Raw genomic sequence first — 27452 nt, 5'->3', positions numbered from 1 at the left:
ATATACACGTATTTTTGAGATCCGAAGCCCCAATCTGCCCTATACTTTGTGGTGGTGAGAAATGTTTTTTTCTTTAGTAATTTGAGAATGTTATATTTATACTATATACGAGGCCTTCATTGGGCTTTGAGTGGTTTACATTTACCTCCACTGGTTTGGAAATACAGAAGAAGGACATTTTTAAAAACTGAAAACTTTACTTTTTAATTAGGTGACCTGGGGCTACTGATAAAGGATATTTTTGAACTCACAAGGACAAACATTGTTCATTTCTGCTGTTTCCTGAATGGGTGGCTAGTGATCTGCTTGGCTGCAGCAGTGTGGCTTATTGATGAGGCTGCCTGCCCGAGGTCTTCGGAGATTGTAGGGGATCTGAAGAGTCTGGAGGCTGGTGACTTTACAGGCATGTCAGGCAGGAGCCTCTGAAACAAAGCGAGGATTGATGGCCGCTTTGTCGTTTTGTGTCATTATTCGCCATTAGTGCATTTCTTCTCATAGGGTAGATTTGATCATGCATTGAGCCAAATACACTAAAGATATTTGTCCGTGTGTGGTCCCTCACAGTTTAAATGGCAGTCTTTTCCACCTTTTTTCAGCCCTTCATTTCTGATTTACAGCATGAATGATTTTTTTTTAATTGGAATTACAATTTTTGTTTTCTGCATGTCACTTCATGATAAGAGAAGCAGCCAAGTGATTTTATGTCTTATTACCCCGTCAGACGCTACCTAATCAGAGTGAACACCAGCCTTTGTTTATTTTCTGCTAACCAAGCGTAGTTCCCAAGAGGTCAGACCAGTGAGGAAGCAAGCTTGGCGTTGAACACTGTAGCGTTAAGGATGTTCTACATTGCTAGTTCCATGACCTATATTAAAATAGTCTCTCTAAAGATGACATAGTTGTGTACTGTATTGCATGTCTGTGTTTGCATACTGCCCAATACCCTTCACGAGGCCCCCAAGTGCCTCCTGGCCAGCTGGCTTAGTAGCTTCTCAATTTCTTGTGGATGGTGGTTAGAGAATTGATTTTGTACATTAGCTTATGATTGCTGTTGCTCATGAATCTCTGCAGTGTGCTCCATTCATGTTACAGTGGCTTGAGGAATATGCTAGAGACTATATGGGGTACATGTGTCAAGAGCAGACAGGTGAAGGAGCTTGACTCTTTTTAACCTAAGTCCAATGCAGCATCAAACAAATGATTGAGGGACATATTCCAGGTCAAAATGTGTTTTGAAGGGTGTGCACCCTGAATATTGGCCTGAGAATATTGATAGGACGCACTATTGAGGACAAAATGTTGAAAATAAAAGAAGTCGTAGAACCCCCAGAGAGTGTTTTGCTCTCAGCAATAATCTTGCATTAAGAGAACATTTTGTTTATTAACACTTGATTGATTTTAGGTCCCTCTGGAAAGGTTAGTAAAACAAAGTGATGTAGCAGTACCCCTGGTTCTTCGTTCGCCGTTAGTGGGCCCACACCAACTGAGCAAAATACAGGGGCCCTTTCGGTGTAAAAAATGCGAGAACTGGGATTTGTTCTGTTGTTTGTTCGTGATGTTAATTTTCGTGTTTTTGTTTTGGAATTTATAATAATTATGCGTAGTACTTTTTTGTAAAATGCTCTTAAATATATGTCATATGTTTTGTGTTTTGATGTGGTTGACAGGCACTTTGACAATGGTTGTACTAAGTGTTCTAACCCATACCAGTGAGGTGTAAATGAAATTAGATTTGTTCACGTTGATTACGAGTCGTGATCAATTATTAAAAAGTTCATATTAAGTAGCGTTACTAATGGCGTTCCTCTGTTGTTCTTCAGTATATAGTTGCCGAGCTTTGTTGACAATAAATAGGCCCAACCCTCCCGTTTTTCATTGAAAATAAAATATCTAGTCTAGATTTTCTATACCTAACTCTACATCTATGCTGTACATATTTCTTCAATAGATGTGGAGTTAGGAATGGTAAATCTGTACTTCCTTATATGCACTTACCTTTCGATATTCTGCACTCGATATTCTTGTGCCATGATATTCTGGGGGTCGATATTCAGTAGTACATTTGTTGGGGTGGCTGTTACCAGGCTGTAGTGGTGGAGGGGAGGCGGAGTTAAAAAAAAGAAAAGAAAAGATCACTTACCTGCTGGTGGGCCAGTAGGCCGGCTGGCCAGCTGACACCTCTCCTCCAACCACTCCTCTCCTTCTGTGAACCAGAAGCACATAGGCTTCCAGAGTCCCCTAGCCAATCATGACACTGCTGTCACCAGCATGACAGCACTGTTGTGATTGGTCTAAGCACTGTGGTTTGGTACTCAGACAGGGAGTGGGAGCCTGTGCTTCTTCTCCACCCAGGCAGTGCAATACAGCTGGGTGGAGAACATACTAAGTGCGCATGACTGTTTGGCCGACCCAAGATGGCCGGCCAAACCACCATGTGCACTTAAGTGCACTCACCAATCCTCCCCTGCTGGCTGTGATGACAGCCAAGCCCCACTCCCCCTTAAACTTTCTTCAGCAAAGTAAAAGAAAAGATAATAACATAGTGTTATTATCATTTTATTTTTTCCCTTTTTTTGCACTGCTGAAAAGGAGTCGGCCCTTGGTTGTTTTCAGAAGCCTTTTCTTACCTAACCCCTAGTTTACTCTGTTTAGGGCGCAGGAAGGGTTAATGGTAATTGGCCAATTGTCATGGACGACCTCTCCTTTCAACCCTGCCTTTTTTCCAACAACATGCTACATCTGGTGCTTGTTGTTTCTTAATAAACAGCGGACTATTTCGGTAAGAAAAATCCCACCGTGTAAAGTGCAGGAGACTAAAAAATACGTGGCTGACAGAAAGTGTTACACAAGCCATGCACCCACTCGGCCTAATGATTCTTCTTGGAAAGCTCATGAAATGAATCAGGTCGTATGCAGCACCAGGACCCAGAATGTCAAGTAATTGCTTTCCAATTCACTCCAATTACAATTTAATTTTTTTGAAAGAAAAGCAAATATTTGCGGAGTAAACATTCCTTTGTTCGCCAGCCTGACAAGCCCATTTGGGCTCTGCGTTGTTCAGTGTGTACGTTTTCTCAAGTGTGTAAATAGTTAATCTTAAGTGCGTGCTCATCCTGGGCCTTGGAGCCAGACAGAGGCGTCTGAAGGGGAAAGGGCCAGACATGCCTGCGTGTGAGGCCTTGAGGTGATTGGGCGTGGCCTTTCGCACTGCGGCATTGTCGGAAATTAACTCTGTCAGGAGAGCACGAGTTCAAAGGACTGGTGGATTGTATGATTTGAGGTTAGTTTGGCCACTGCCAGAGTTGAAACAAGACAGAGTTTCAAGTGGAGTGTCGAGTGTGCCAGTTGTTGTTAAGCTTTGCTTATCGCTGCAACTTCATTGTTGTTCAGAGCCATAGACGCCTGCGTTTAATGTTTGGACATCATGGCTTGCTGTGGCATGTTTTGTTTCATAAATATGTGTCTTTACTCTCACCGATATGTTCCCTTAGATACCCATGCTGAGCGGGGATACAGGGGTTCCGCAGGAAAAGGTCAGGTCTATGCTGCATAGATGGAATGCTGCAAACTATGCTTTAGTCAAGGATACATCACTGTGTAGCAACTACTCACAGCCGGTGTCTGTAACTCTAGGCATGGCACCCTAGGGAAAAGCATACACCTAGAAGAGACATCTCACCTGGAGAAGGTGGGATCCAGCTGGCTGCTAATTCTCTCAGCAGGAAAGAGGGGCAGGAAGTCTCAACACTAGCATGAGGAGGGTCCGAACACATCAGTAGCTCATACTCAGCTACAATTAATGGTCAGCTATGACAATATAAAAGCAACTGGAAAAACTCTTAGCTATTAGTTTGAGGATGTTGTCAGACGACAAATAAAGCGCCTTGCAGCCATTTCACGGCACTTTCCTACATTGTTAGCTACAAGAAAGTGAATTGGGGATAAGGAAGCTGGAGATGCTGAGTGGAGTGCTGGGTGCATGGTATATCTAGGTGACCTGCTGAGATCGTGCTGGTGTTACGGGAAAGCGTACCATCGTTAGAGCGAAGGGGGCTGTGGGAGTCGCAGATTGGTCCATTCCCTGTGTTTTTTTCTTGGTACGTGTTCAGTCAAGTTGGCTTTAGTCAGCCACCATTTATCCTTCCGTAGTTCAGCCAAAGTCTTTCTTAAAGAGTTAGTTTTTAACATTTTTCTGGTGGTGGGTTTGGATGGGCTCTTCTTCAGGTGACCGGATGAGGGAATGCCATTGCTTTGAGCTTAGTATTCTCTGCATCCCACAACTGTGGTTTTGTTGCCTGAACGTTTGTTGCTGGATGAGCTTTAACTTGCTTGACCAGGGGTCCTGGCAGGGCATGTTGAGCGTCCGTGTTCTGCAGATAGAAAGGGTTGCTGATTCAGACGGAACCCATGCCTTGGCTGTAGAACTTTCACTGGATGCCACTGGGAGCCACTGGGGTGTTGGAACGCGGCCGTGGTGTGGCTCAGTTGTTTTCTGATTAGGGACTAGTGCAGCCGGCTGGTTTTGTACATTTTGCAACATGACTGTCACCTTTTGCTGGGAGGGATGTGTACTTTATGTTGCTGTAGTCTAGTGAGGCCATGACTCGGATCTGAACAATTTCCCAAAAGGCAGTTCAATTCTAGGGTGACAGAGTACCATTGAGATATCTGAGTCAAATGTAAGGTCCACATTTGTAGATTTCTGAGTTGGATAGGGTGTGATTGGACCGATCAATTGTACTTTCTCTACACATTTTATTTTCTCTAATAATTACAATTATTATTATTATCATTATAAGCCTCATATAGAGGTAATGCAAAGTAGAACGGAAGTCTGTGAGCGGTGACTGGGCGTGTTCTGATGAGCCTGTGCATGCACCAGGATCTTCAGATGGGGTACCTCCTCTTGAGTGACATTTGATTTTATTTCCTGTGATGACATCATAAGGGACAAGGTTATGTGATGACATTTTTGCTGCAATCCTCATTATTCTAATTTTGAAAGTTAAAATTCCTAGCATTTTCTGGTTACAGTATGTTCTTTTCTCCCTATCCCACTCAATGCCTCTAGCTTTCAGGAATCCCTTTAGGGTAATACATGCACGGGGAGGCAGTGAAGATGTTGAAAAGGAGGTTGATTCCCAGCAATCCACCAAGTAGCTATGATATTGCCTTTCGCTCAAGAAAATAAGGTGACCCTGGTATCTTGGATACTGAACTGTGTGTGCTGCAGTTTGCTTCCCACCTGACCTAGGCTGGTATTCGAGGAGAGACACATACCACTTATTTGGCAGCACTTGGTGCCTGCATAGAATTGTTCCTAGCTAGAGAATGCTTTTGTCAAAAGACTCTCTGTAACCCCCCATTATTTGTTATATTAAAGTTATTTTATTCATGTAGTGTCGGGTGAAGCTGAAATGACTGAGGCTGAAGCGGACAAGTAAAAATAAGCATTTATTGAGAAAAGTTCAATATAAGCAGGAACCCATGGCTAGGGAGCAGATGAGCAGGATAGAAATCACCCAACCGACCTTCCCTAGGCAACCAAAGCCCCAGGTTCTAAAGAATCAGAACAGCAATGACATACACTGGTTCTGATTCAAGCTAAAAGAAACAAACCACAACTTACCCACATACTAACATACCATAATTCTGCTGTGAGTCATTACCATTTTTAGGTCTCGCCTAGGCAGCGCGCATGCGCTGCCCTAGGAGGGCCTTTAGCCATTGGTCTGCTAATTTTCAAGCAAACACTCATGCTTGTGGTGGCATCCACCTTGCGGGAGCGAGCAGCGGCGCGCCACAAGCACAAGTGCAGTGCTTGAAAATGAGCCTTCTGCTCTCCAAAGCGTGCGCGCTCTACTCGCGGGCTCACCTCCACCTCCTCCTCCTCTCTCTTATGCGCAGACCACTTGCGGGCTGTGTATTTTCAGCAAGTGCTTCCCAGGACAGTACTTGTGAAACCAACAAAAAAAACAACGCCCATAAAGAAGGCTATGTATTACTCTTCGAACGTCTCTTTTGTCTTGTTGCACTATGCTACGCTTTCAGTTCAATAAAGGCGGCACACACCTTTTATGCGCAACTCATTTTGCCCTCACGCCATGCCGTGCTTTTACTTTGATAAAAGTGGCAGGCGCCTCTTAACCACATTTCATTTTTTACCCCGTGTCATGTTGCGCTTAAAATGCTACATTTTTACGCTATGCTGCGCTTTCAGTTTAATAAAGGCGGCACGCGCCTTTTCTGCACACCACATTGTTTTTGCCGCACCACGATGTCATGCCCCCTTTCCACCATCTTCCTGTGTAGTGTACGTCAAGTTGAATTAGTTGGTGTTCGGCGAGGCGGGGACACATCCTATCACTTTGCTGATCAGGAATGTATCCTTTCCAGTTTGATGTGGAATGTTGCTGATCGGATACGTGCGGTCCGCAGTACATAGAAAATATGAGAGCAGCTCTGGTGATCTGGTAAAAATACTTTTAAGTTAGTTGTCTTTAGGAACATGTGGTCAGCTGTTGCATTCCCATATGGTCAAATGATCAAAGGCTGAACTCCTCTCTAATTGTCCCCTGCTGCTCGTCTGCTCTGTCAAAGATCAGGGCCATAGCAGGTGATGAGAAAGGCATGAGAACAGCCTGGGAGGAGAAAGAGTCACGAGAGGCCTAGGCTGCAGGAAATAAAGACTTCCAGTACATTACCCTGACAGTAAAGGGCCTAAGAAACGCAAAGTCTGGACACTTTTGCTTTTTTTCCCCTCTCGTGACAACTCCACTACATACATCGTCCTAAAAACCTAAGTCCGAGACATTTACAGCTCTAATAGGAGTTCGCCTTTAGTACCTTATACGTGTTTAGTTATCCAGCACAATATCCTTGCTGCAACAATATCAACTGTTGCATGGGTAAACACTTATAAGGTCCCAAAGATGAGACCTATTGGCTATGCCAATGCTTGTTTACCTTTTGTTTTCAATTATGTTAGACTGGTTAGTTCTAAGACTCGTTCTTTCTTTTACTAATCTGTTTGCTAAGAGCGCCTATGATTCCCACAGTGCCATACTCAGATTTCTAAAAACTGTAAACTCTCTGACTTTATTGTGTTTCTTTCTGATTTAGTTTTGTGGAGTTGGGAGCTTTTTTTGCAGCAGGGAGATTCCCAATACCCACCTTCGCTCTTTACAAGCCCCCATGCTCTGCTGATATTTCTTACCTGCTTCTATCACAATCAGATAGCTGAAGAGTGTGATATCATGTGGCATGTCATGTTTCCTTTGTAGATAATTACATGGTAATGAATGCTTGCGGTTGGTTTATGGTTTTAAGTTCTAGGACCAGATGTATGAAGCTCAAATAGGTTCGCAAACCGAATTTTGGTGTTTGCGAACACATTTGAGCAAAATGGTGTGTATGTAGCAAATTTCAGTGCAAAATAAGGAATCGCAAATTTGTGATTCCTTATTTTGCGATTGCATTTAAGGAATCGCAAAATTAGCAATTCCTTAAATGCAATGTATGATGCAAAAAAAATGCTAATTGTCCCTAAGGAATTGCAAATTACCACCAACTTCAAGTTGGTGGTAATTTGCGAATTCCTTGAAAAATGCCAATTTTAGCATTTTCAAAGTGCCATGTGATGCATATCCATGCCGTTAGGGCATGTATGTGCACCACATGTGCCCCCATGCTTATTTCAGGGGTGCAACAGGGTGTCCTTTGCACCCTTGAAATTATTCTCAATTTGTGATTAGCAAATTGCGAATCGCTAAATGAGAATAATTTCACATTCATTCCTATGGGCCTCCTGGCCCATAGGATTTAATGGGAAATTATTCCTTAATTGCGATTAGCAATTTGCTAATCGCAATTAAGGAATTTTAAGAAATCGCTAAAAATAGCGAATTTCTACATACATACCATTTTGCAACTCTCAAATAGCAATTCCTTAAAAATCGCTATTTGAGAATCGCAAAAGTGTATCTTGATACATCTGGCCCCTAGTTCTAAGTGCTTTCGCGTCTCACGACTAGGAGTCAATAGATATTCGAGTATGGAGTATGGAAAGTCTGTTGATTTTGGTAATCCAATATGGTCAGGAAACTAGAGTCAGGAGGAATTTTAGAATGTGCAAAAGTGACCATATGCTATGCTTTCATCATGCTATTCGCTCTTCCTCGGGGTCCCAGAGCCCATCGCTGAAACCGAATCTATATGGAGAGGCATGCACCCATACGAAGTGAGGCCTGCATGCATGCTGGGCCGAACCCCTCAACTCTTTCTGATGGTGTGACCATTTTCAGCACTGGAGGAGTACCATGAGTGGAGGACTTTAGTCCACACAGCCATGGATGCAGAAGACACAACTTAGATTTGGCTCCACCTTAAGGGAGGAAGGAGCAAAGACGCAAAAAGCGAATGAATACAGGGAATACCCCAAGCAATGTATGGGAACTGAGGAGGTATGTCTTGGAAGTGGTGATATGAGGTTGATGAGTAGTTTGAACAGGTCGCGCTAGGCATGCATGTAGGAGAGACTGATGATCCAGGCAGCACGCTGCATGCTGTGCCCCTGTTAGCACCATCCCAGCTGCTGAACATCGTACACAGTGGAGATAAGTAATTTCTAAATCTTCGCATACCAAGTTTAAAATACTTGACAGGCTTAAGAAGGGGAGTTTATGTTAGAGGCTATTTGTTGTTCTGACTTAATATTTGCACGTTTAATCTCCAGTTCGCACTGTTCAAGAGGGAGCTCTTTTCCCCACATCTTGATTTCTTCTATTTTCATCCTTGCTCACCATTTTAAGTTCCTTTACAATTTTTCTTCTCAGCTAGCCTTCCTTTACTGGTGTCATGTGTAAGCCCCCCGCCCATTAATTAAGACTGGCTGCATAGCAGGTGAACCACTGGTATGCCAAAGCAGTGCCAATGGCAAGTCCATCAGCCCCCATTGCGCCTCGGCTGAAACCTGAGGCAGGGACCCTGGGCAATTTGCTTTTGAGAGAAGTTGCTATCACATGCTAGTGCTACCTCATGCCCCTCTAAGTTTCCTGAATCCACCTAGTCTCAATTCTTTTCAACATATAGGACAACCCAGAAAAAGCATGATAAAATGCTTTAGATTAACAAAGCTAATTCCCTCACCAGTTATGCCAAGCTGTACCCTAAGATCCAACATTTTTTTCATATTGATCATTCCTCATTTCACAAAATCCTGTACAGGTGGTAAAGCTTTTTCTATACTCACTTCTTCCACCTGGAACACTCTCACTCTCAAAATGCATTCCCAACCTAATCTATTTCTATTTCATGAACTACTGAAGACCCATCTTTTTACTTTGTAACTGCCACTCTCACTTCCAGTTTTGTTGCTACCTCTCTGAGCGCCAGGACACCCTCTGGTATTTGCACGCTGGTTGGAAGCCGGGCTGGGTGCCTCTACCCACCCCCTGTCTTTGCGAAGGTCATCGCCCCCCCCCCCAGGAGGAGCGCCCGGGCGTCCGCTCGGATACAGAGACCCGCCTGCAGGTAATCCAGGCATCCAGGACGGGGCTGGAGGGGTATATTGGCGCAGTGGGAACAGAGGTAGCGCTCCTACGGCAGGATCTCAGGAACCTAGCTAGAAATTGGGTTACTGGTTGACTGGTGTGTGAGCCCTGGTCAAGCAGCAACCACAATGCTAGTCAGGATAAGGCATAAACAAACCCCACATTTACCTGTGCTCGCCCTATCATAGATTGGCACAGAGCAGTCAAGCTTAACTTGAAGGCAATGTGTAAGGTATCTGGTCAACACTTCAAACAATAAAACAGTGAAAAAACACACAAAAAGATCCCACACCAGGTTTAGAAAGAAAAGAGTAGATTTGAATAAATAAAACATGAGCAAAGCGGCGAAAATCTATCAGTAAAACTGGAGATATAGAATTTTAGGGTTTTAAGTTAAAATCGTGCCAAAAAGCACAAAGTGGCAACAAGAGATATCTGGTCACGCTGGACCAAGACAAAGTCACAAGTTCATGCCGACGGCGATGGAGCACGGGCCAGCTACAGGGCCCAGGTTAGGCTTGCTGAACAAAGTACCTTATATCCTGGTTGCATGGTGTTGTGTGAATCTGAGGGAAGAAGCGCTGTGTCGGCGAAGCTCTGCATTAGTTCCGAGCTGCGGAGAGACTGCAGTGCGAAGTCCTGTACATTGTCAGCGGCTGGGGTGTCCCAGGGTGAGCCTCCAGACTCCTACGCATGAACATGGGCCTGCTGGGCTGGCCGTGGTTTGAATTATTGTGCTGGAGCATGCACGCTGGACAGGCATCCCCTCTTCTTTTCTTCTTTCTAGCTTTACTTGCCTCTTTCCTTACTCTTTTCTATTTCTCTTTCGATATCTGCGGTGGACTGGAAATAACCGGGTGGTTGTGTTCCTTCTGGCCTGACTGGATTTCTGTCCTTAGTCTCTACTTTCACCTCTCCTGAACTTTGTTTAGTTGGTTTTGGGACAGCAGCAGAAGTTGGAACCGGCTGCATAAGTTGGGCGAAGAAGGGTGACAGACCCCCGCCTGCCCTGCAATCCATTCCCCCGCATTTTGCCGGGGATGAGTTGAGAGGGAGAGGGAGGTGGGGTGGGAGGGGTGGAGGAGGGGGTGTCACTTGTGTTATGGTTGGGGAGGTTTTGTTTCATTTGTTTCATGTTTTACCTTATGTTTAGCTGGCACACTGATCACAAGATTGAACTGGCAGGCACATTAACTACCCACCCTCCGCTGGGGATACACTTGCACTGCACCGCTCCATGGCTTCCTCAAATGCTTATAGACCCCGGAGAGGGACTGGTAACTGGCCCCTACAAAGTTCTTACATGGAACGTGAATGGCCTGGGGATAAAATTAAAAGAGGACTTGTGATGGCATATATTAAATGGGTGCACCCTGATATAGTCCTACTCCAGGAGACCCACCTTAATGGAAGTGTGGGTTTCTTGCAAGAGGGGCCTACAAAGTATTGGCACATGCAAGGTACACAGCGGGCTCACGGGGGGTAGCTATTTTGAATTAAAAAAAAACTCCCTCTGCGGTAAACCGAACCTGGGCGGACCCCTAAGGCACATATGTAGGAGTATCAGGGACATGAGGGCGACGGAGGGTCAGGGTAGACTCGATTTATGCTCCTCTGGACCCTATCCGTGTTGGCCGACATTCTGCTAGACACACCAGACACATTACACATCATAGGAAGTGACTTCAATGACGTTATGTCCATCCCCATGGATCGATCAGGGAATCGTACGGACAGCCCCCCGACTACGCCTCTAGCTCGGGTTGCGACTACACTATGCCTGACAGATGTTTGGCGATGGCTGCACCCGAACACCAGAAGCTACTCATACTACTCAGGGGCACATAAGGTACACTCAAGACTGGACTATGTCTTCCTACCCCAAAATGCATTTGGGGCAGATGTTGAGGCCGAGTACCTGGCAAGGGTGATCCCAGACCACTCGCCCCTCTTGGTCCGGTTGGGTGGGATGCCTAGGGCCAGCGGTAGGGGTTGGCAACTAGGGGTGTGCGGAATTTGCGGAATTGCGTTACGCAAATCTCTGCAAAACGGTAAAAATCTCAGCGAACACGCAGAAATGCCGCGAGCATGCGGAATTGCTTGTTCGCGATGTTTATTTTCTGTTCCCAATTGCTGTTTGCGTGCTCGGGGGAAATATATCTTGCGAACTAGCATTTTGAGAACGCGAACAAGCAAAAAAGTTTGCGAAGTCGCGGAACGCAGAATTTTGGGCAATTTCGCGTTCTCCGCGGAACGCGAAATTGCCCAAATTCCGCAAGTGGAACGGAATTTACCGCCCAGGCCTATTGGTGACTGATGGCATGGGATCTACAGAATAATGAGGTACTTCGGGGCCTTAGGGTTGACACGAAAGTGTACTTTGCAGAAAAAGTGGGCTCGGTGCAGTCAGGCGTTGTAGTGTGGGAGGTATATAAAACAGTACTCGGAGACAGGGCCCAAAATCTAATATCTTGGGAGAAGCGGAAAGCGCAAGAGGACCTTCATTTCCTGGAAACCCAAATATTAGAGATAGAGAGGCAATATTTGTCGGAAAGGGACCCGCAGGTGCTTCGACGCCTGACTGATATCCAACAGCACTATAAAACCCTAGCAACAGATGAAGCCAAGGCACAGGCACTAGCGACCCTACACAGATTATATGATGTGGGGGACAAGTCTGGGAAGCTGCTAGCAAGGCTAAGCCGCAAGGAAAGGGACCCCAGATGGATAGTGGGCGTGATTGATGGGCAGGGCCAGATGCATCGGGGAGACGCCCAGATTGTTCAGATTTTTGCTTCCTATTTTAGGGAATTTTATAAAGCCAGGGAGTTTGATGACTCAGAAGAGATCATGGCTTACCTGACTACTGTTCAAACCTTGATCTTAACAGACGAGGACAAGGAGACCCTCGAATCCGATATATAGGTCACTGAAATTAGAGAGGTGATAGCCAGACTCCTCCCAGGGAAGTCCCCAGGTCCAAATGGAGGTCCAGCCGAATTTTTTAAAAAGGAGTTGATCTATTGGCGGCCCACCTGTTAGAGCTATTCAAAGATGCGGCCCAGGAAGGCATCCTCCAACTGGACCTTCGAATGGCCACAATCATACCCATATATAGACAAGGCAGGACCCCCGAAGAATGCGCGTCTTATCAAACTATCTCCCTCCTGAATGTGGAGGCTACGCTGCTGGTACATCAGGACCAGACAGGATTCCTACCAGAGAGGGCAACTAGGCAAAATGTACGTCAAACTCATAATTGGCTCATGGAGGTAAAGGTACGGGAGGATACACATATGTTCCTCTCCCTCAATAGTGAAAAAGCGTTTGATGCGGTACATTGGCCCTTCCTAAAGGCAGCTCTAATCGAATTTGGCGTGGGCCATAAATTCAGGAAGTGGGTGGGACTTCTATATGCAGATCCCAGAGCCCTGGTTAACCCCTTCCACGCTGATGACGAGCTGGGCTCGTCATGGCGTAGCCTCCTCGCACGCTGATGACGAGCCCAGCTCGTCACGTAACATGCGTTTTAAAAAATCTCAGCGTACGAGCGGAATTCCGCTAGCGCGCATGAGGTTAAGGTGAACAGGATTCTATCGGAAGTCTTTCCCATTAGGAGGGGGACCCGACAGGGATGCCCTCTGTCTCCACTGTTTTTCGCCTTCACCGTTGAAATAGTGGCCTGTGAGGTCCAACAGACGGAGGAGATATGGGGATTTCGAATAGCACAGACCGACACTCAGGAAGAGAAAATCTTGCTAGACGCGGATGATATCTTGCTCTATGTTACACAACCGGCCACTACAGTCCCCGCGCTGTTCAGGCTCCAGGGCAGGTATGGCTCCTTCTCGGGATACAAGATAAATTGGCATAAATCGCTCCTGTACAGCCCGCGACAGGAAGAAACATGGCCCCCTCTGCCTGGGGCCCTCCAGGTCACACAGATGTGGTTCACGTACCTGGGGATCTACCTGACCACAGACAGAAACATATCCTATCAAAATAACATTCAGCGAGTGATTATGGACTTTGCGGACGACGCACTTTGGTGGAAGGCCCTTCCCCTCACGATCTTGGGCCGAGCTGCTATGTTTAAAATTACACTACCTCATTTTTTGTATGCCCTAGTAAACAAATACTTTCACCTCCCCAGACAGACATTCAAAGTGATGAACGCAGAACTGCGCTCCCTGCTGTGGCGGGGAAAGCAACAGAGAATAGCCCGTGACACGTTACAGAGAAATCAGTATAATGGAGAGATCTCCTTACGAGATTTGGAGGCATACTACTGGGCTGAGCATTTGACGCCGATAAATGAATGGTTACATGCTCCAGCAGATCACCCTACATATAGATTGGAAAGGGACACCATGGCACACCGCACTAGTATGCACTATTTATATGGGGGCACTGGAAAGAGACGATTACTCCCGGCCACACAAATAACCATAGAGGTCTGGGACAGGGCAACGAAGATGATGGGATGGGCACACAAACCAACAAAGCAGACACCAATATGGTCCTGCTCATGGCTGGAGGAACCACACAAACTTAGGGGTTTTCGGAGGATGGGACGATATTGGAATCTCCACGCTGGTGGATCTGGTGGCAAGGGGGACCTTAAACCCTAAGGGACCTTGGTGACAGAGTATGGGCTATGCCCATACAATTCCTTAAATATGTGCAACTGCGTCTTGCTTGGAGGGCTGAAGTGGCGCTGTCTTCTCCCTTGGCGGAATATGCCCCACTAGAGGGTCGCCTGCTGCAAGAACAGATACCCAATAAACTAGTATCCCGGACTTATAAGACCCTGAATAATAACGCACCAGGATAGATTAGGGACACTGAGGGCACCTTGGGAACAAGATGTGGGCGAGATGGACACAGTAGACTGGGCAGCAGCCTTGATGCACCACAGAGATGTGGCGATTAAATCCCGACTATGACTCATTCAATATGATACTACACGGGGTTTATTATGATAGGGTTAGGCTACACCGCATGGGTCGAGCCAGTGACTCGATACGGTCGCTCCCCAACGCTACTCCCTGCCCTGCGAGATCAAATTTGGTATCGTAGCTGCCTACATTGACCATCACCGCATTGCTTATTGCGCTAGATCGCCTTAATTGGCAGCTCTTCTGTTTAGCGCTGTTTCGCCGATTTCACCAGCTGATTTACATAATAACGCGGCGCTAGTGCCAGTCTGTTGCATAGACTATTACTGCATTGCTTGCTGTGCCAATTTGTTGCCTGCACTGACCATTACGGCATTGCTTATAGCGCTAGATCGCCTTAATTAACAGCTCCACTGTTTAACGGTGTTCTGCCGTTTTGACGAGCTCATTAGCATATTACCGCGGCGCTAGGCTGCAATAACGCGCTGCTATGCTCTGTTTATCTGTGTTGCCTGTGCTCTGTATTTTTGTGCCTGGTTGTGCCTTGTGCCGGCTCCACTGCCTTAGTGATAGCGTTTTTTATGATCATAGTGTGCCCCAACCCGTTCTTCGAATTTGGGCTGACTGCCATTTTGTGTCTTCCTGTTGTTGTTGTTTTTGCCTTCCTGCCTTGATCTCCGCCCCGCTCCCGCCTCCCAGCTGCTCCTCCCTCGCCCCTCCCTCTATAAGTTCCACTTATGTCAGATGCATTCTCGCGCAGCGTTCACGCGCAGCGGTCGCGCCGAAGGTGCGCCAAAGGTAAGCCCGTCTACGCCCGTCCGCGCCTGGACCGCGCCCAGCGCCAGACCCCCTGGCCCCCGTCCCTCCCACCCCTCCCGCATTACTTACGATTCCTCCACCCTCCTAGCCCTTAACCCCGGCCGTTCCCCCAACTGCGTCCAAGCCGCTCCTGGACACACCCATGGACCCTTTTCCTGCTACTCTTGCAAGTTCGACGGCACCAAGAACAACTCCCCATCTACGAACACACAACAGATATCCGACCCCAACCACCTACAATGCATCCTGCTCAACACCCGCTCGGTCCACAGGCACGCCATCGACCTCTGGAATCTACTAGACACCATCTCTCCGGACGTCGCCTTCCTAACAGAAACATGGATGAACGCCACATCAGCCCCAGACATCACCATTGCTATCCCGGAAGGCTATAAGATCATTCGCAAGGACCGTACCGGCCACACAGGAGGAGGCAACGCTATCGTCCATAAGAAATCCATCCGCATCTCGACCAGCTCTGACGTCAATCTCGCCAACACTGAACACCTTCACTTCCAGATCCACATCGACCCCAAGACCACACTCAGAGGCACCCTCCTTTACAGGCCACCAGGACCCCGCGCACAATTTAGTGAAGACATCACGGACTTCATCACTCCACACGCACTCCCCTCCGAGGATTACATCCTTTTGCGAGACCTCAACTTTCACCTTGAAAAGTACAACGACCGCAACACCACCACCCTCTTGGACAACCTCGCCAACCTCGGACTTAAACAACTTGTCACTACCCCCACCCACATCGCAGGTCACACACTCGACCCTATCTTCACCTCCAGCAAACATGTCTCCTTCAGCCACACCACAGCTCTCCTTTGGACTGACCACAGCTGCGTTCACTTTACCTACAACAAGCCCACATCCAACAACGGCCCCCAACCCACTCTGCAAAGAAACTGGAACAAAATCACCATCGACCAGATCTCCTCATCGCTTCTTCAGAACCCCCCAGCCCACTCGTCAAACCCCGACCAAGCAGCCATCCAACCTCACCCAATGGTTATCCAACAGCGCCAACATCCTAGCACCACTGAAAAAACGACAAATCAAACTAGGCAGCAAGAAGGTCTCCTGGTTCAACAATGATCTTAAGAAATCCAAGAAACTCTGCCGCTCCCTTGAGAAGGCCTGGAAAAAAGACCCAACCGCCAGCACCAAGGACGCCTTTAAAAACGCCACCCGCATACACCACCAACTGATCCGAAATGCCAAGAAAGCCGCTTTCAAGGACCGACTAGATAACAACGCCCACAACAGCAAGGAATTATGGAAAGGGGCGACCATTCGGTCCCCCCGAACGTATGGTGGAGTACCCCGATCCCCCCGGGAAGCCATCTTGGGCGGGAGGCGAGTCTCGGCTGGTATGCCCGAAGTGGCGTAGCCGGGGCGCGCCTTTTTCCCGCCCTGGAGTGGGCTGGCCTAGACACTGACGCGGCCGGCCACGCCCTCGGGGCAGGCCGGGGCGGGTTTACGCCCGCCCTGAAGACGGATAAAAGGAGCAACAAGCCAAGGAAGCATCCTCTTGTTCCTGTGCTCTGAAGCTGCACCACCTCGCTGCACGTGAGCTCGAGACGGAACGAAGAGCCATTTTTGACCCACCCACCAGCCCCTGAGGACAGCACGTGGTTTTGAATAAAGTTTGATGTGGTAACTCTAATTTTGTTTACAGGTTCGGATTATTATCGTGATGACTTTGAATATGCAATAAAGAATGGTCAATTTTGTGGTATGTTTTGCAAATAAAGTTATCCTTCTCTAGTGTTGATCAGTAGCATGTTATTAATAAAGTTGTTGTTTTACTGTCTTTTAGTAAATTAGTCATTTAGTTTAGAACTGTCGTATTTATTTTGGTCGGGCGGTAAGGTCATGATCGGTGAGCACTAATTGGAAGATCCCTATGAGTGGGCGTCACACATTACGGATGGGAGCGCTCGAGGGAGGTGGCCATTGGCCCCTCAACGGGGTAGGCGGTCCCTTCTAAGGATGGGCCGCCGAAAGGAAAGGAAAGGCGGTCAAGGCCCCTTCCTGGGTAGGAGGGGCTACAGCCCCCTCCTGGAGAATTTCCCGGGGCCAGGTCATCTGCGACGGCAGATGTGGTAAGTTGTGTGGGGTTTGGGGGGGGGGTCTACGCTACCTTCTAGATACCTCACACGAGTCCTCGGACGACCTTTAAGTGGCGTCGAGTTTATTGGGGCCCCCGTCAAGTCAAGGGAAATTGGTAGTTGCACTCGAGGTACACCTCTGTGCGGTCGCCCCTCACAAGTGAGGGGGATATTTCTGGTTTAGGGATCTTGACACCGGTTACGACCTTGCCGTTGGCCCTTAAACGTTAGGATGTACAATTTCAAAATTTCAAGTTAAATGTTTTGTAGGATGTTAGTTCGGCTAGGAGAACCTTTGTATTAGAGAATATGTTAAGGTTAGCCAAAACATCGCAATGTGGTAATGAAATTGTACATAATATGAAACTGTTATTTAATGTTTTAATTTTGTTTCATATTTTAATAAATACGGCCGGGAGGGTCACTCCCTCCCGTCTTCCAAAAGTTCAGAACTGTTTCCGGTTTCCCATCCTTGGGGATTGTGTTGAGAGGGGGTGGCGGGTATCTCAGCCATATTCAACATCGTCAAGGAATTTACAAACCCCTCAGCCAACTCCAACGACATCACCCCCTCTCAAACCCTCTGCGACTCCCTAGCCTCATTCTTCCACAACAAAATTGCAGACATCCACAACAGCTTCGACAACTGACCCGAAGACCAACCCACCCAACCCCCTGCAGGACCCCCACCCCCCCTGAACATCCTGAATGACTGGAAGCCAATCTCCACTGAGGACACCATCCGTCTGATGAACTCTATCCACTCAGGATCCCCCACAGACCCATGCCCTCACCACATCTTTAACAAAGCAGACTCCATTATAGCACCGCACCTTCGAGACGTCATCAGCTGCTCCCTCAACTCCGCAACCTTCCCGGAAAGCTGGAAACATGCCGAACTCAGCGCCCTCCTGAAGAAACCCACAGCTGACCCCACCGAACTCAAAAACTACCGCCCTATCTCACTCCTTCCATTCCCGGCCAAAGTCATCGAAAAAGCGGTCAACAACCAACTCGCCGCATTCCTCGAAACCAACAAATCCCTCGACCCCTCACAATCCGGCTTCCGAGCCAAGCACAGCACTGAAACCGCCCTCATCGCAGCAACAGACGACATTCGAACTCTACTGGACAATGGAGACACAGTCGCCCTCATCCTCCTCGACCTCTCCGCAGCCTTCGACACGGTCTGTCATAGCACCCTTTTACAACGCCTCAGAAACGTCGGAATCCAAGGAAAAGCACTGGAATGGATCACCTCGTTCCTCACCGGAAGAACCCAGAAAGTCCGCCTTCCACCATTCAAGTCAGAGGCCACTGAAGTCATCTGCGGCGTACCACAAGGATCTTCACTCAGCCCCACCCTCTTCAACGTATACATGAGCCCCCTCGCGGTCATCGCACGCCAACACAACCTCAACATCATCTCCTACGCCGACGACACTCAACTGATCCTCTCACTCACCAAAGACCCGAACACTGCCAAAACCAACCTGCATGAAGGAATGAAAGAAGTAGCCGAATGGATGAAGCACAGCCGTCTGAAACTGAACTCAGACAAAACAGAAGTCCTCATCCTAGGCACCTCCCCCTCCGCCTGGGATGACTCTTGGTGGCCAGAGGCCCTTGGAAAAGCACCCATCCCGACGGACCACGCACGGAACCTGGGCGTCATCCTGGATTCCTCACTCTCGATGAACAGGCAAGTCAACGCTGTTTCTTCATCTTGCTTCAACATTCTTCGCATGCTCAAAAAAACATTCCGCTGGATCCCCACTGAAACTAGAAAAACGGTCACCCACGCTCTGGTCACAAGCCGACTAGACTACGGAAACACCCTTTACGCCGGTACCACCACAAAACTCCAGAAAAAACTCCAACGCATCCAGAACGCTTCAGCCAGGCTCGTATTAGACATCCCGCGTAAAGAACACATCTCTGGTCACCTGAAAAACCTCCACTGGCTCCCCGTCAATAAGAGGATTACTTTATTTTATTTATTTATTTTGGAATTTTGTAAAGCGCATGGTTACGCGCTCCGGTGTGTCCCCGCGCTGAGAGAGAGCCTGTAAGAGGGATAGGAAGTTACAGTAGTGCTTTCCGGCTTCTAACCCACGCACACAAAGCACTCTACGAAATCGGACCGAATGCCTCAACACACGACTGTCCTTCTACACCCCCTCCCGCCAGCTTCGATCCTCCAACCAAGCCCTTGCCACTGTACCTCGCATCAACAAAACCACCATGGGAGGTAGATCCTTCTCCTACCTGGCAGCTAAAACCTGGAACTCACTTCCCACTCACCTTCGCCTTACTCAGAACCACCTAGCATTCAGAAAGCAACTTAAAACGTGGATATTTGACCAGTAAATACCCACCCGTCTTCAAGCGCCTTGAGACCCTCTGGGTATGTAGTGCGCTATATAAATTTATTGACTTGACTTGACTTGACTTCGGTGTGGCCACCCGCAGGGGGACTTCTATCATATCATTTGGGACTGCCCCACTATTCACAAATATTGGACACAGGTATTGGGAGAGTTCAGTGAGGTGCTAGAGGCAAAGCTTTTGGCGGAACCAAAGTTTGTTTTACTAGGGATAACTAACAATGTAGACCTGTGCCACCCGCACCTGATCTTTGCAATGCTGGCACTGGTGGTGGCAAAAAGGGATGTGGCGAGGGCGTGGGGAGTGCCGTCACCTCCTCAATTGGGGGAATGGAGAAGGGGGCTGGACGTGTATATGATGGTGGAAAGGGTCACCTATAAAGCAAGAGGCTGTCCCCGGAAATTCTGCAGTTTGGGGAAAATGGAGAAGGTATCATGGTCTGGATGGGGGACTGGGATCGGACTGACACACTGAGTGTCCTAATGAGCGGGGCTCTTTTCCAAGATGGATGGGGGCGGGCTACAGGCCCTGGGCCCGAGAGGGGTCGTTGGACAATAAAAGAGCACTACAGAAAGATGTCTTGCAGGCGGAGGTGAGGGGGAACCAGGGTGTGTGGATATTCACTTGTGACTTGCCAGCTGTGTTTCTGTTGGTTAAAAATGCAAAGAAAAATATTTTTTTTTAAAAAAGGATAACTGAGGAAGATCTATCTAGGGAGGGTTACAGTAATTGACTTTGAAAATAATATTTACTGATACAACTTGAGCAAGTAGAAAAGGCAGAGCTTTCCTAATTATACTGAATTGGAAAAAAAAAAGTAGGAGAACTCACTTTAATCAGCTGCTTCATAGAGAGAGAGTCATCTAAATAAAAGCCCACACATCCAGAACATGGGCACTCAGAGAGTCCGGCGATTATGGGTGATCTTTATACATCTCAAGAGTCCCTCAGTCTCCATACATCATCCCGTTCCAACAATGAAACACAATCGATTTTAGTCATATTGAGGCCATTATGAATAGGCCAAAGCATCACCCAGCCCCGGCAAAAGTTAACAAAAAAACTGAGGATTTTCTCAATAATTCTCAGATAACGAAGTAATAAAATTATATGGGTAACAAAGCTACCAACAAAAACTCAGCAAGCCTCAGTTAACCTGCTTAAGTCATTCGATGCTCCCCACCTCCACTATCTCAAGTTTGTCACCCAATATGTTCACTCTAATGATAAATAAAAGCAAAAACATTCTTTTCAGCAACCACCATAGAATGATCAATGGCTTCTCACATTCTGGCTGAAAGGAGTTAAACCTCACCTAATACAATCCAATGTCAAAACTAGCCATTAATCCTCCTGAATGATCAGGCCAGAAAGAGGCGATACAGAATGAATTATGCAGCTGTGAATCCTTTGGTGCATTTTATACTGACTAGACAGCAACATACTGAAGCATTAACCCCTTCCATGCGGCCGCGATTCCCCTGGTGTGCTGTAAACAACACGAACAGGGGCGGGCCGTGACGAACCCCAGCCGTCATCAGCACACGAGCACCGTAGTGCATGACGGCTGGGGTTCGTCATCAGCATGGAAGGGGTTAAAGGGAAAACCTGACAATTGCGGCATATGACTCAAAAGACTCCCTAAACTGAAATGTGCAGGATTTAACATGGAAATTCACGCCAGGTGGAAGTATTTTATAATCCAGATTGGGGAATTGCAACGACGGTTGTAAACCCATCAAGACAATAATAAAAAGAAGCAAATGTTCATGAAACCTGGAGTAAGAAGAATATTAGTGAAGTTGAATTGCGAAGGTGAGAAGCAGAGAAGCCACAAATCAAAGTTGAGTAGCCACAATTCAAAGATGGTGAGATAAAGACATTGGTAGAAAAATATGATAAATACAAATGTGGGTTGACCAGGCCAAAGGAAAGTAAGAGACGTGCTAAAAAAAAGCCCTGCAGACAGTGCATAAAGTGACATGAATGATAGGTGAGATGCAGAGGATATGCCCAAGGAAACCTCCTACTCTGCCTCTCACTCAAAAAAAAACTAAAACACAGTCATGTGATTTGATACTGCCACTAAATAATCCAGCTGCCAATGGGTCTGCAGTGCCGATCAACCGCCCCCCTAAGTACTTCTGGAGACTACTGTAGATTTCCTCATCAATGATACATTTGACAGTACTGAACTCCACTGCCTCTAACCCAAGCATGTTATTGTTATTATTAATCACTTTGGAGTGGTCTGGATTTATTTATTGTTAGATTGGCATCTCCATAGTCAAGACAAAGAATTTGCTCGATCACTTGGAATCAAATCCCTTCCACCTCAAACCCAACATAAACTGTTACTTTGTTAGCGTTGCGTGTCTCGCTTGTTTAACGGATGTATGACATTACAACGCATGCTTTTACCACGCATACCTTTACATCGCAGTGTTTACAACGCATGCTGTTACAACGCATAGCGTTAAGGGGGCTGGATAGTGAATGGTTTAATTTACTATTCCAACTCCAGTCCCCGTGGATAGTAGGGAAGGTGTTGGATAGTAAATTAAATCTATTCCCTATCCTAGAGCACCCTCCAGCGCTATGCGTTGTAATGACATGCGCTGTAATAGTTGCGTCGTAAAGGCACTGCGTGGTAAAAGTTGCGTTGAAAAGGAAGTTCCCCTTGTTTAACACGATGGACATTCAGATGACTATGTCTTCATCCCTTTCATTCCACTGGGTTCATAATATATTTTATTATTGTTCTACATTTCATATGCAATTGTAATCTAATAATTACATGAATGTTAGCTCCTTACCTCTTTGCTTCTGTTTGAGGTTTAATGTTCATATGCTGCTTGTAACACCTCTGTTCAAAATTTTTTTGTTTCCTGCGTGACTGTAAATTCTATTTTTCACTGGTTATGTGGTCTATGTGCCCATTTAATTTCTTATAGAATTAAAGGTAGTTTCAAAGAAAGGTTGGAAATAAACTTTTTCTATATAAGTATGGATCCGCAGAGATGCCGACAATGGGAAAGCTGGACATGTGACATATTTAAAGCCAATTTGTGGTATGCAGTGTGGCACCTTCAAGCAGATTCTAAGAGATCGTGGTTATACCAATCAGATTATTCCTATTATGCACTTTTGAGAGTGAATAAATTCAACCCTGTAATTTTTCCGCATGAGTACCAATACTTGTATTTAGACTGTGTTTTTAAAACTTGCCTTCTTGTTGCAGATAAATGTGGCAAATGTAAAAAGATCAAAGGTCGCCAGAACAAGATTAAGCAGTATTGTCAGAAGGACTTTGGTGAGAACTCTGCTTTCTATTTTCCTTTTCGTTGTTTGGAAGAGTGCCTGGTTCCCGATCACAATCTGGATCCTTTTATTTGAGTCTGACTCTGAAAGCACGTGTGTCTACATTAGGGCAAAATGCATGAAAAGCAACAAATCCCCTGGCTCCATTTAGGCGTTTTTATGCAGTCCAAAATATATAACTGATTAAAGAGCTCAATTTTATGATGTACTAATTGTTTCCTCCAGGTTCTTTCCTATTTTTGTACAGCTTGTTTTTTCCTCCGCAGCCCGTTTAACAGGATGGCCGTACTACAGATGATTTAATTTAAATTTCATCTGAGTAGTTTACGGAAGCTAGAAATCCCTGCCTGTTGCACAGATGCAAGAGTTTTATCAACTTTACAAAACTTTGTTGGGAGAATTTTCTTGTTAAAAACGTCTTTCGTGTCATGAAATTGCCTAGCTAGAAGGAATTGTTGTCGATTTTTTTTATTTCTGATTTAAAGTTTACAATCCTTCAAAGGTTTCACCAAGTTTGCTGAGGAAACGCGTTGGCTCTTCCTATGTCCCCTGTCGGGCTACATTTTTAGATCTCACCTCATCTTTGAACAGCTGGTCTAGCACATGGCTTCCGCTTCACGATCTCAAGGACAATGTTTAGCATCCAGCTGGAAAACTATCACTTGGCATACAATGTCATGCCTTGAGCATGTCATGCATCCTAATCCAGTCGATGGACATGGAAGCTCTCACTCTTCTGCGTTACCTCAATAGAGAACAATTGGATCACATGAATCTCATCAACCCTGCAATAGAGCTGGTGTGAATCAGTACGCTGTCTATGTGTAGGAACTTTTTTAGTCTTGGTACTAATCTTTTTGTGGTTTTCTTTCAGTTTTTCGAGGCAGGATCATTGGTAAAAGGCTGGTTGGAAAGGAAACGCGTTACGATGTGCAGGTGGTGATGACGTACAAGAACAACTTTCCCATTGTGAGGCGGGAATACATGTGGGTTCCAAACATCTGCGACTGCCCTCAACTGCTGGAGAAGAGGGACTACATCCTGATGGCTCGAAGGCATGTGAATTACGAGCACACCCTGAATAGGATACTGCTAGAGGCCCATAGCTTTGTACGCCCCTACAGACCAAAGGAAGACAAGTTACTACGAGGCCTAAACCAAGAGTGTTCGAAGTATGGAGCCCAGTCAAAGACAAAACATCATGGCTAGCTCTTCAGAGAGAACCCAAAGGTCTCCAATCCCCACCAAAGATAAAGGATGAAGAGAGGACCCCAGGGCATTCCTATTTGTGGACTAAATCATTTCCAGGTACACTGGGATTTACACATTATGAGCACTTTTTGCAGGAACGTTTGCCAAATGCATAAAACCAAAGAACAATACAGTATATGTGGCTTGATGTCATATTGTCAGATTAGAAACAATACTACCTTAGTCTATATTGACGCTGGGGTGGACTGAAATGGCTTTTGAGCAGCGTATTACGGAGCACAGTGTGGAACTGAGCTACATAGTTAAAGGACTATGTTGACGATCCGTCGACTGACCTACCGCAGTGACTGATGTTTAACTATGTGGTTGAGATTGGAAGGTCGGCAGGTCTGCATAGCCATTCATCCTCCAGAGGCCAAAAAAGGAGCTCTATTGAGTTGGGCAACAAAAAGCATCTGTTGTCACTGCCAAGAAACCATTCCAGCAGTGAACAGGTGCATTACAAATAGAGTGTTATGCAATGTTACAGCACGTTCAGTATTTCTAAAGAATTCTGTTGGTCCGATACCAAGCTATCAGCTGTGTATTCTCAGAAAGAAAGCAATATAAGTGCTAAACCTCACCCACATATATTGCTGAAATTGCTGCTTCCTTCACAATTGCTGATTGTGGTTCCTTACCCCTGTATTTGATACTATTCTCTATATTTATACAGGATTATATTTGCATGCATGTGTGCTGGCATTAGGGCGGAGTGAATGTGAGACTTGTATACTATGCCAGAATGTAATATGACATATTTGTTATCTCTGACTTATGATATATCACATTGACAGCTGGTGGAAGTTCACTTCAATGCCAACACACTGGCGGTTTCAAATGTAGTATACCGGTTTAAAATGTATTTTCCTAATTTATTTCACACAAGTTGTTTTACTTCATGTTTAGTAATGGTTTAAAAACCATTAATTCATGCAATGATGTCGTACCTCGCGTGTTATGGTGTTTCACCCACTGAGAAACATAGAAGGTCACTTAAGGTAATATAAAAATATATAACTGGCAACCTTGTACTATGTTGCGATAATACCATCACTGGACACTGGTGACTTTTACAAACCTCTCCACGTTTGGTCTTGAGATTTGTTATGCATACCTCTATGTACATTATACTTACATCTAGATAGACATACTATTTTTGGATATGTGTGTGTGTGTATGCACACGCATATATACACACATATAGACTTTTATCTAAAAGGGTGATTTCCCACAGCATCTGAGATGAGAAACTACTATAAACCATAAAATCAATGCTTAAAGTGTTGGCGCAGCGGCCACCACCTATGCATTGCATTATTTAAACTGGTCATCCTAAATTTTGTGTAATACATGCTCAGTCAATCAGAAGAATAAGCTATATTGAGATGTAGACATGGAAAATGAAGGACGTGCTGCCTTCTCTCACACACCTATTGTGGTAATTGCCCTCCAGTGGAGGAACGTTGTGTCACACTCCTGATTGTCTGTCATTTTAACCTTAAATAAACTACAATCAACACCAGACAGGCTGTCGCTAGGAGCCTAAATAAAATTGACAAGCATCTACCCTCTTAGTCTACAGATATCACTAATTGGGAGTATTGTGTGCCTGACAGCACCATAGGCTCGCATCGCTGCTTCTCTGATGAGTTGGTGAGGTACAACCCTGGCCTTCTTTCCATGTTTTAAACAACGACCTCTGTTCTATTCTGCCTCAATCCTGGTCTCACTTCAGGAAAAAGGAGAAAGCAGCGAAGTACAACACCGCTCTGACCAAAGCATTACACAAGGTTTGGTTTTAGATACAGCTTTGGGAAACCTCCCTTGCACACTTCAATAAAATATGTTAAAATATATGTTTGTATAATCTTTGTTGGCTGGTGGGGAAAATGAATGCCATCAAATGGCAGAAAATCCTGGAGGGACCAATGTTACAACACCCTTCCTTCGAAGCGTGAGTAAGAGGGCGGCCAAGGAAAAGAGTAATGATGGGTACCATTTTATTTCCTTAAAACATAATTAGTTTTAACATTATGGGTTTTACTCAGTCTCTAGCCATACATCTCTCATCTGCCTTCAAATACAAAAGTAGTACAACGAATTCAAGTTTAATCAGAAGATTGAGCATATGTAAGATTGTATGGACAAATCATCATACACCTCAGTGACATAGTGGGAATGGAACATGGGGCCATACCTGTACATAATTAGAAAGGATTTAACCGACTCTCTGTACTGGCTACTGAAGTACATCTGTAAAATCATGCAGCAGCAATGCACATGGTTTTAATCTGGTATTATCCCCAATATATTGCATCCTATACCATTCTAAAGCCTCCATACAGCCCATTAAAAACCTCCCCGTGTATCTTATGATGTTTGGCTAGTGCATGTGAAACCTTTCATATAGTTTCTTATGAGACTTCTAAACTGTAAGTATTCAATTCAGGGCAGTTCTGATTTCCGATTTCCATATTGCAGATCAGTTGTAATGCCACAAATTGCCTGGGATGATGAAATTATTTACAGGCTTTTTTAAAGGTTTTTCACGTGAATTATATGCATATTGTACCACAATAAATCATGTTATTGTGAAACTACCATCTGTTTTTTATATGTTTTACAATCTGGCATGAAAGGTATTTATTCTCACAAAATAGACAGTGCCATATCATATGTTTTGATCCGTGCCATAACAAAACTTGAGTCCTCCGCCACCTCCCCCTTTCCCGCAAAATACATGGAGGGGAGCCCTCCACGCACCAGACCCGGTCAGAAGCTCCCAGTCCAGGGGTCTGCTGCCCATTTCACACTGCCGGGGGGACCCCTGTGGCCATTGTTACACCAATGGTTTTGATCTCACCTGAGATAGCACGTGTTATTTCTTGAGATATTTTGTTTACTTACAAGGGGCTTAGAGCACCCCCATTGCTTACGATTGGTTGGCTTCCTTGCCACTCTCATTTCCTTTCTCCCTTTTGACAGCACGTGCTGGCTTCACTTCCTCTTCAAGCATTTGTCTCTCCCCTAGGTGAATGGCCCAAGTACTGCTTCCATGTGGCACCCTGTGTCCTTCTAATTACATTCTTTCAGAGGTA

General features: G+C 45.8%; 1 protein-coding gene across 1 annotated transcript in view; it reads left to right on the top strand.

Moving 5' to 3' along the window:
- LOC147733595 (ADAMTS-like protein 5) overlaps positions 1 to 26951 on the top strand; it is a 262354-nt gene extending 235403 nt beyond the window's left edge. Inside the window, exons 12-13 of the mRNA XM_086958186.1 lie at positions 23021 to 23092; positions 23975 to 26951. Coding sequence (XP_086814312.1) covers positions 23021 to 23092; positions 23975 to 24309 — 407 coding nt within the window. The 3' untranslated portion in view covers positions 24310 to 26951. The remainder of the gene's footprint in view (positions 1 to 23020; positions 23093 to 23974) is intronic.
- Positions 26952 to 27452: the final 501 nt, after the last annotated feature.

The sequence above is a fragment of the Lissotriton vulgaris genome, chromosome 2_1 (assembly GCF_964263255.1).
Source record: "Lissotriton vulgaris chromosome 2_1, aLisVul1.2, whole genome shotgun sequence".
NCBI classification, from domain to species: domain Eukaryota; kingdom Metazoa; phylum Chordata; class Amphibia; order Caudata; family Salamandridae; genus Lissotriton; species Lissotriton vulgaris.
This window is presented reverse-complemented; position numbering and strand designations above follow the sequence as displayed.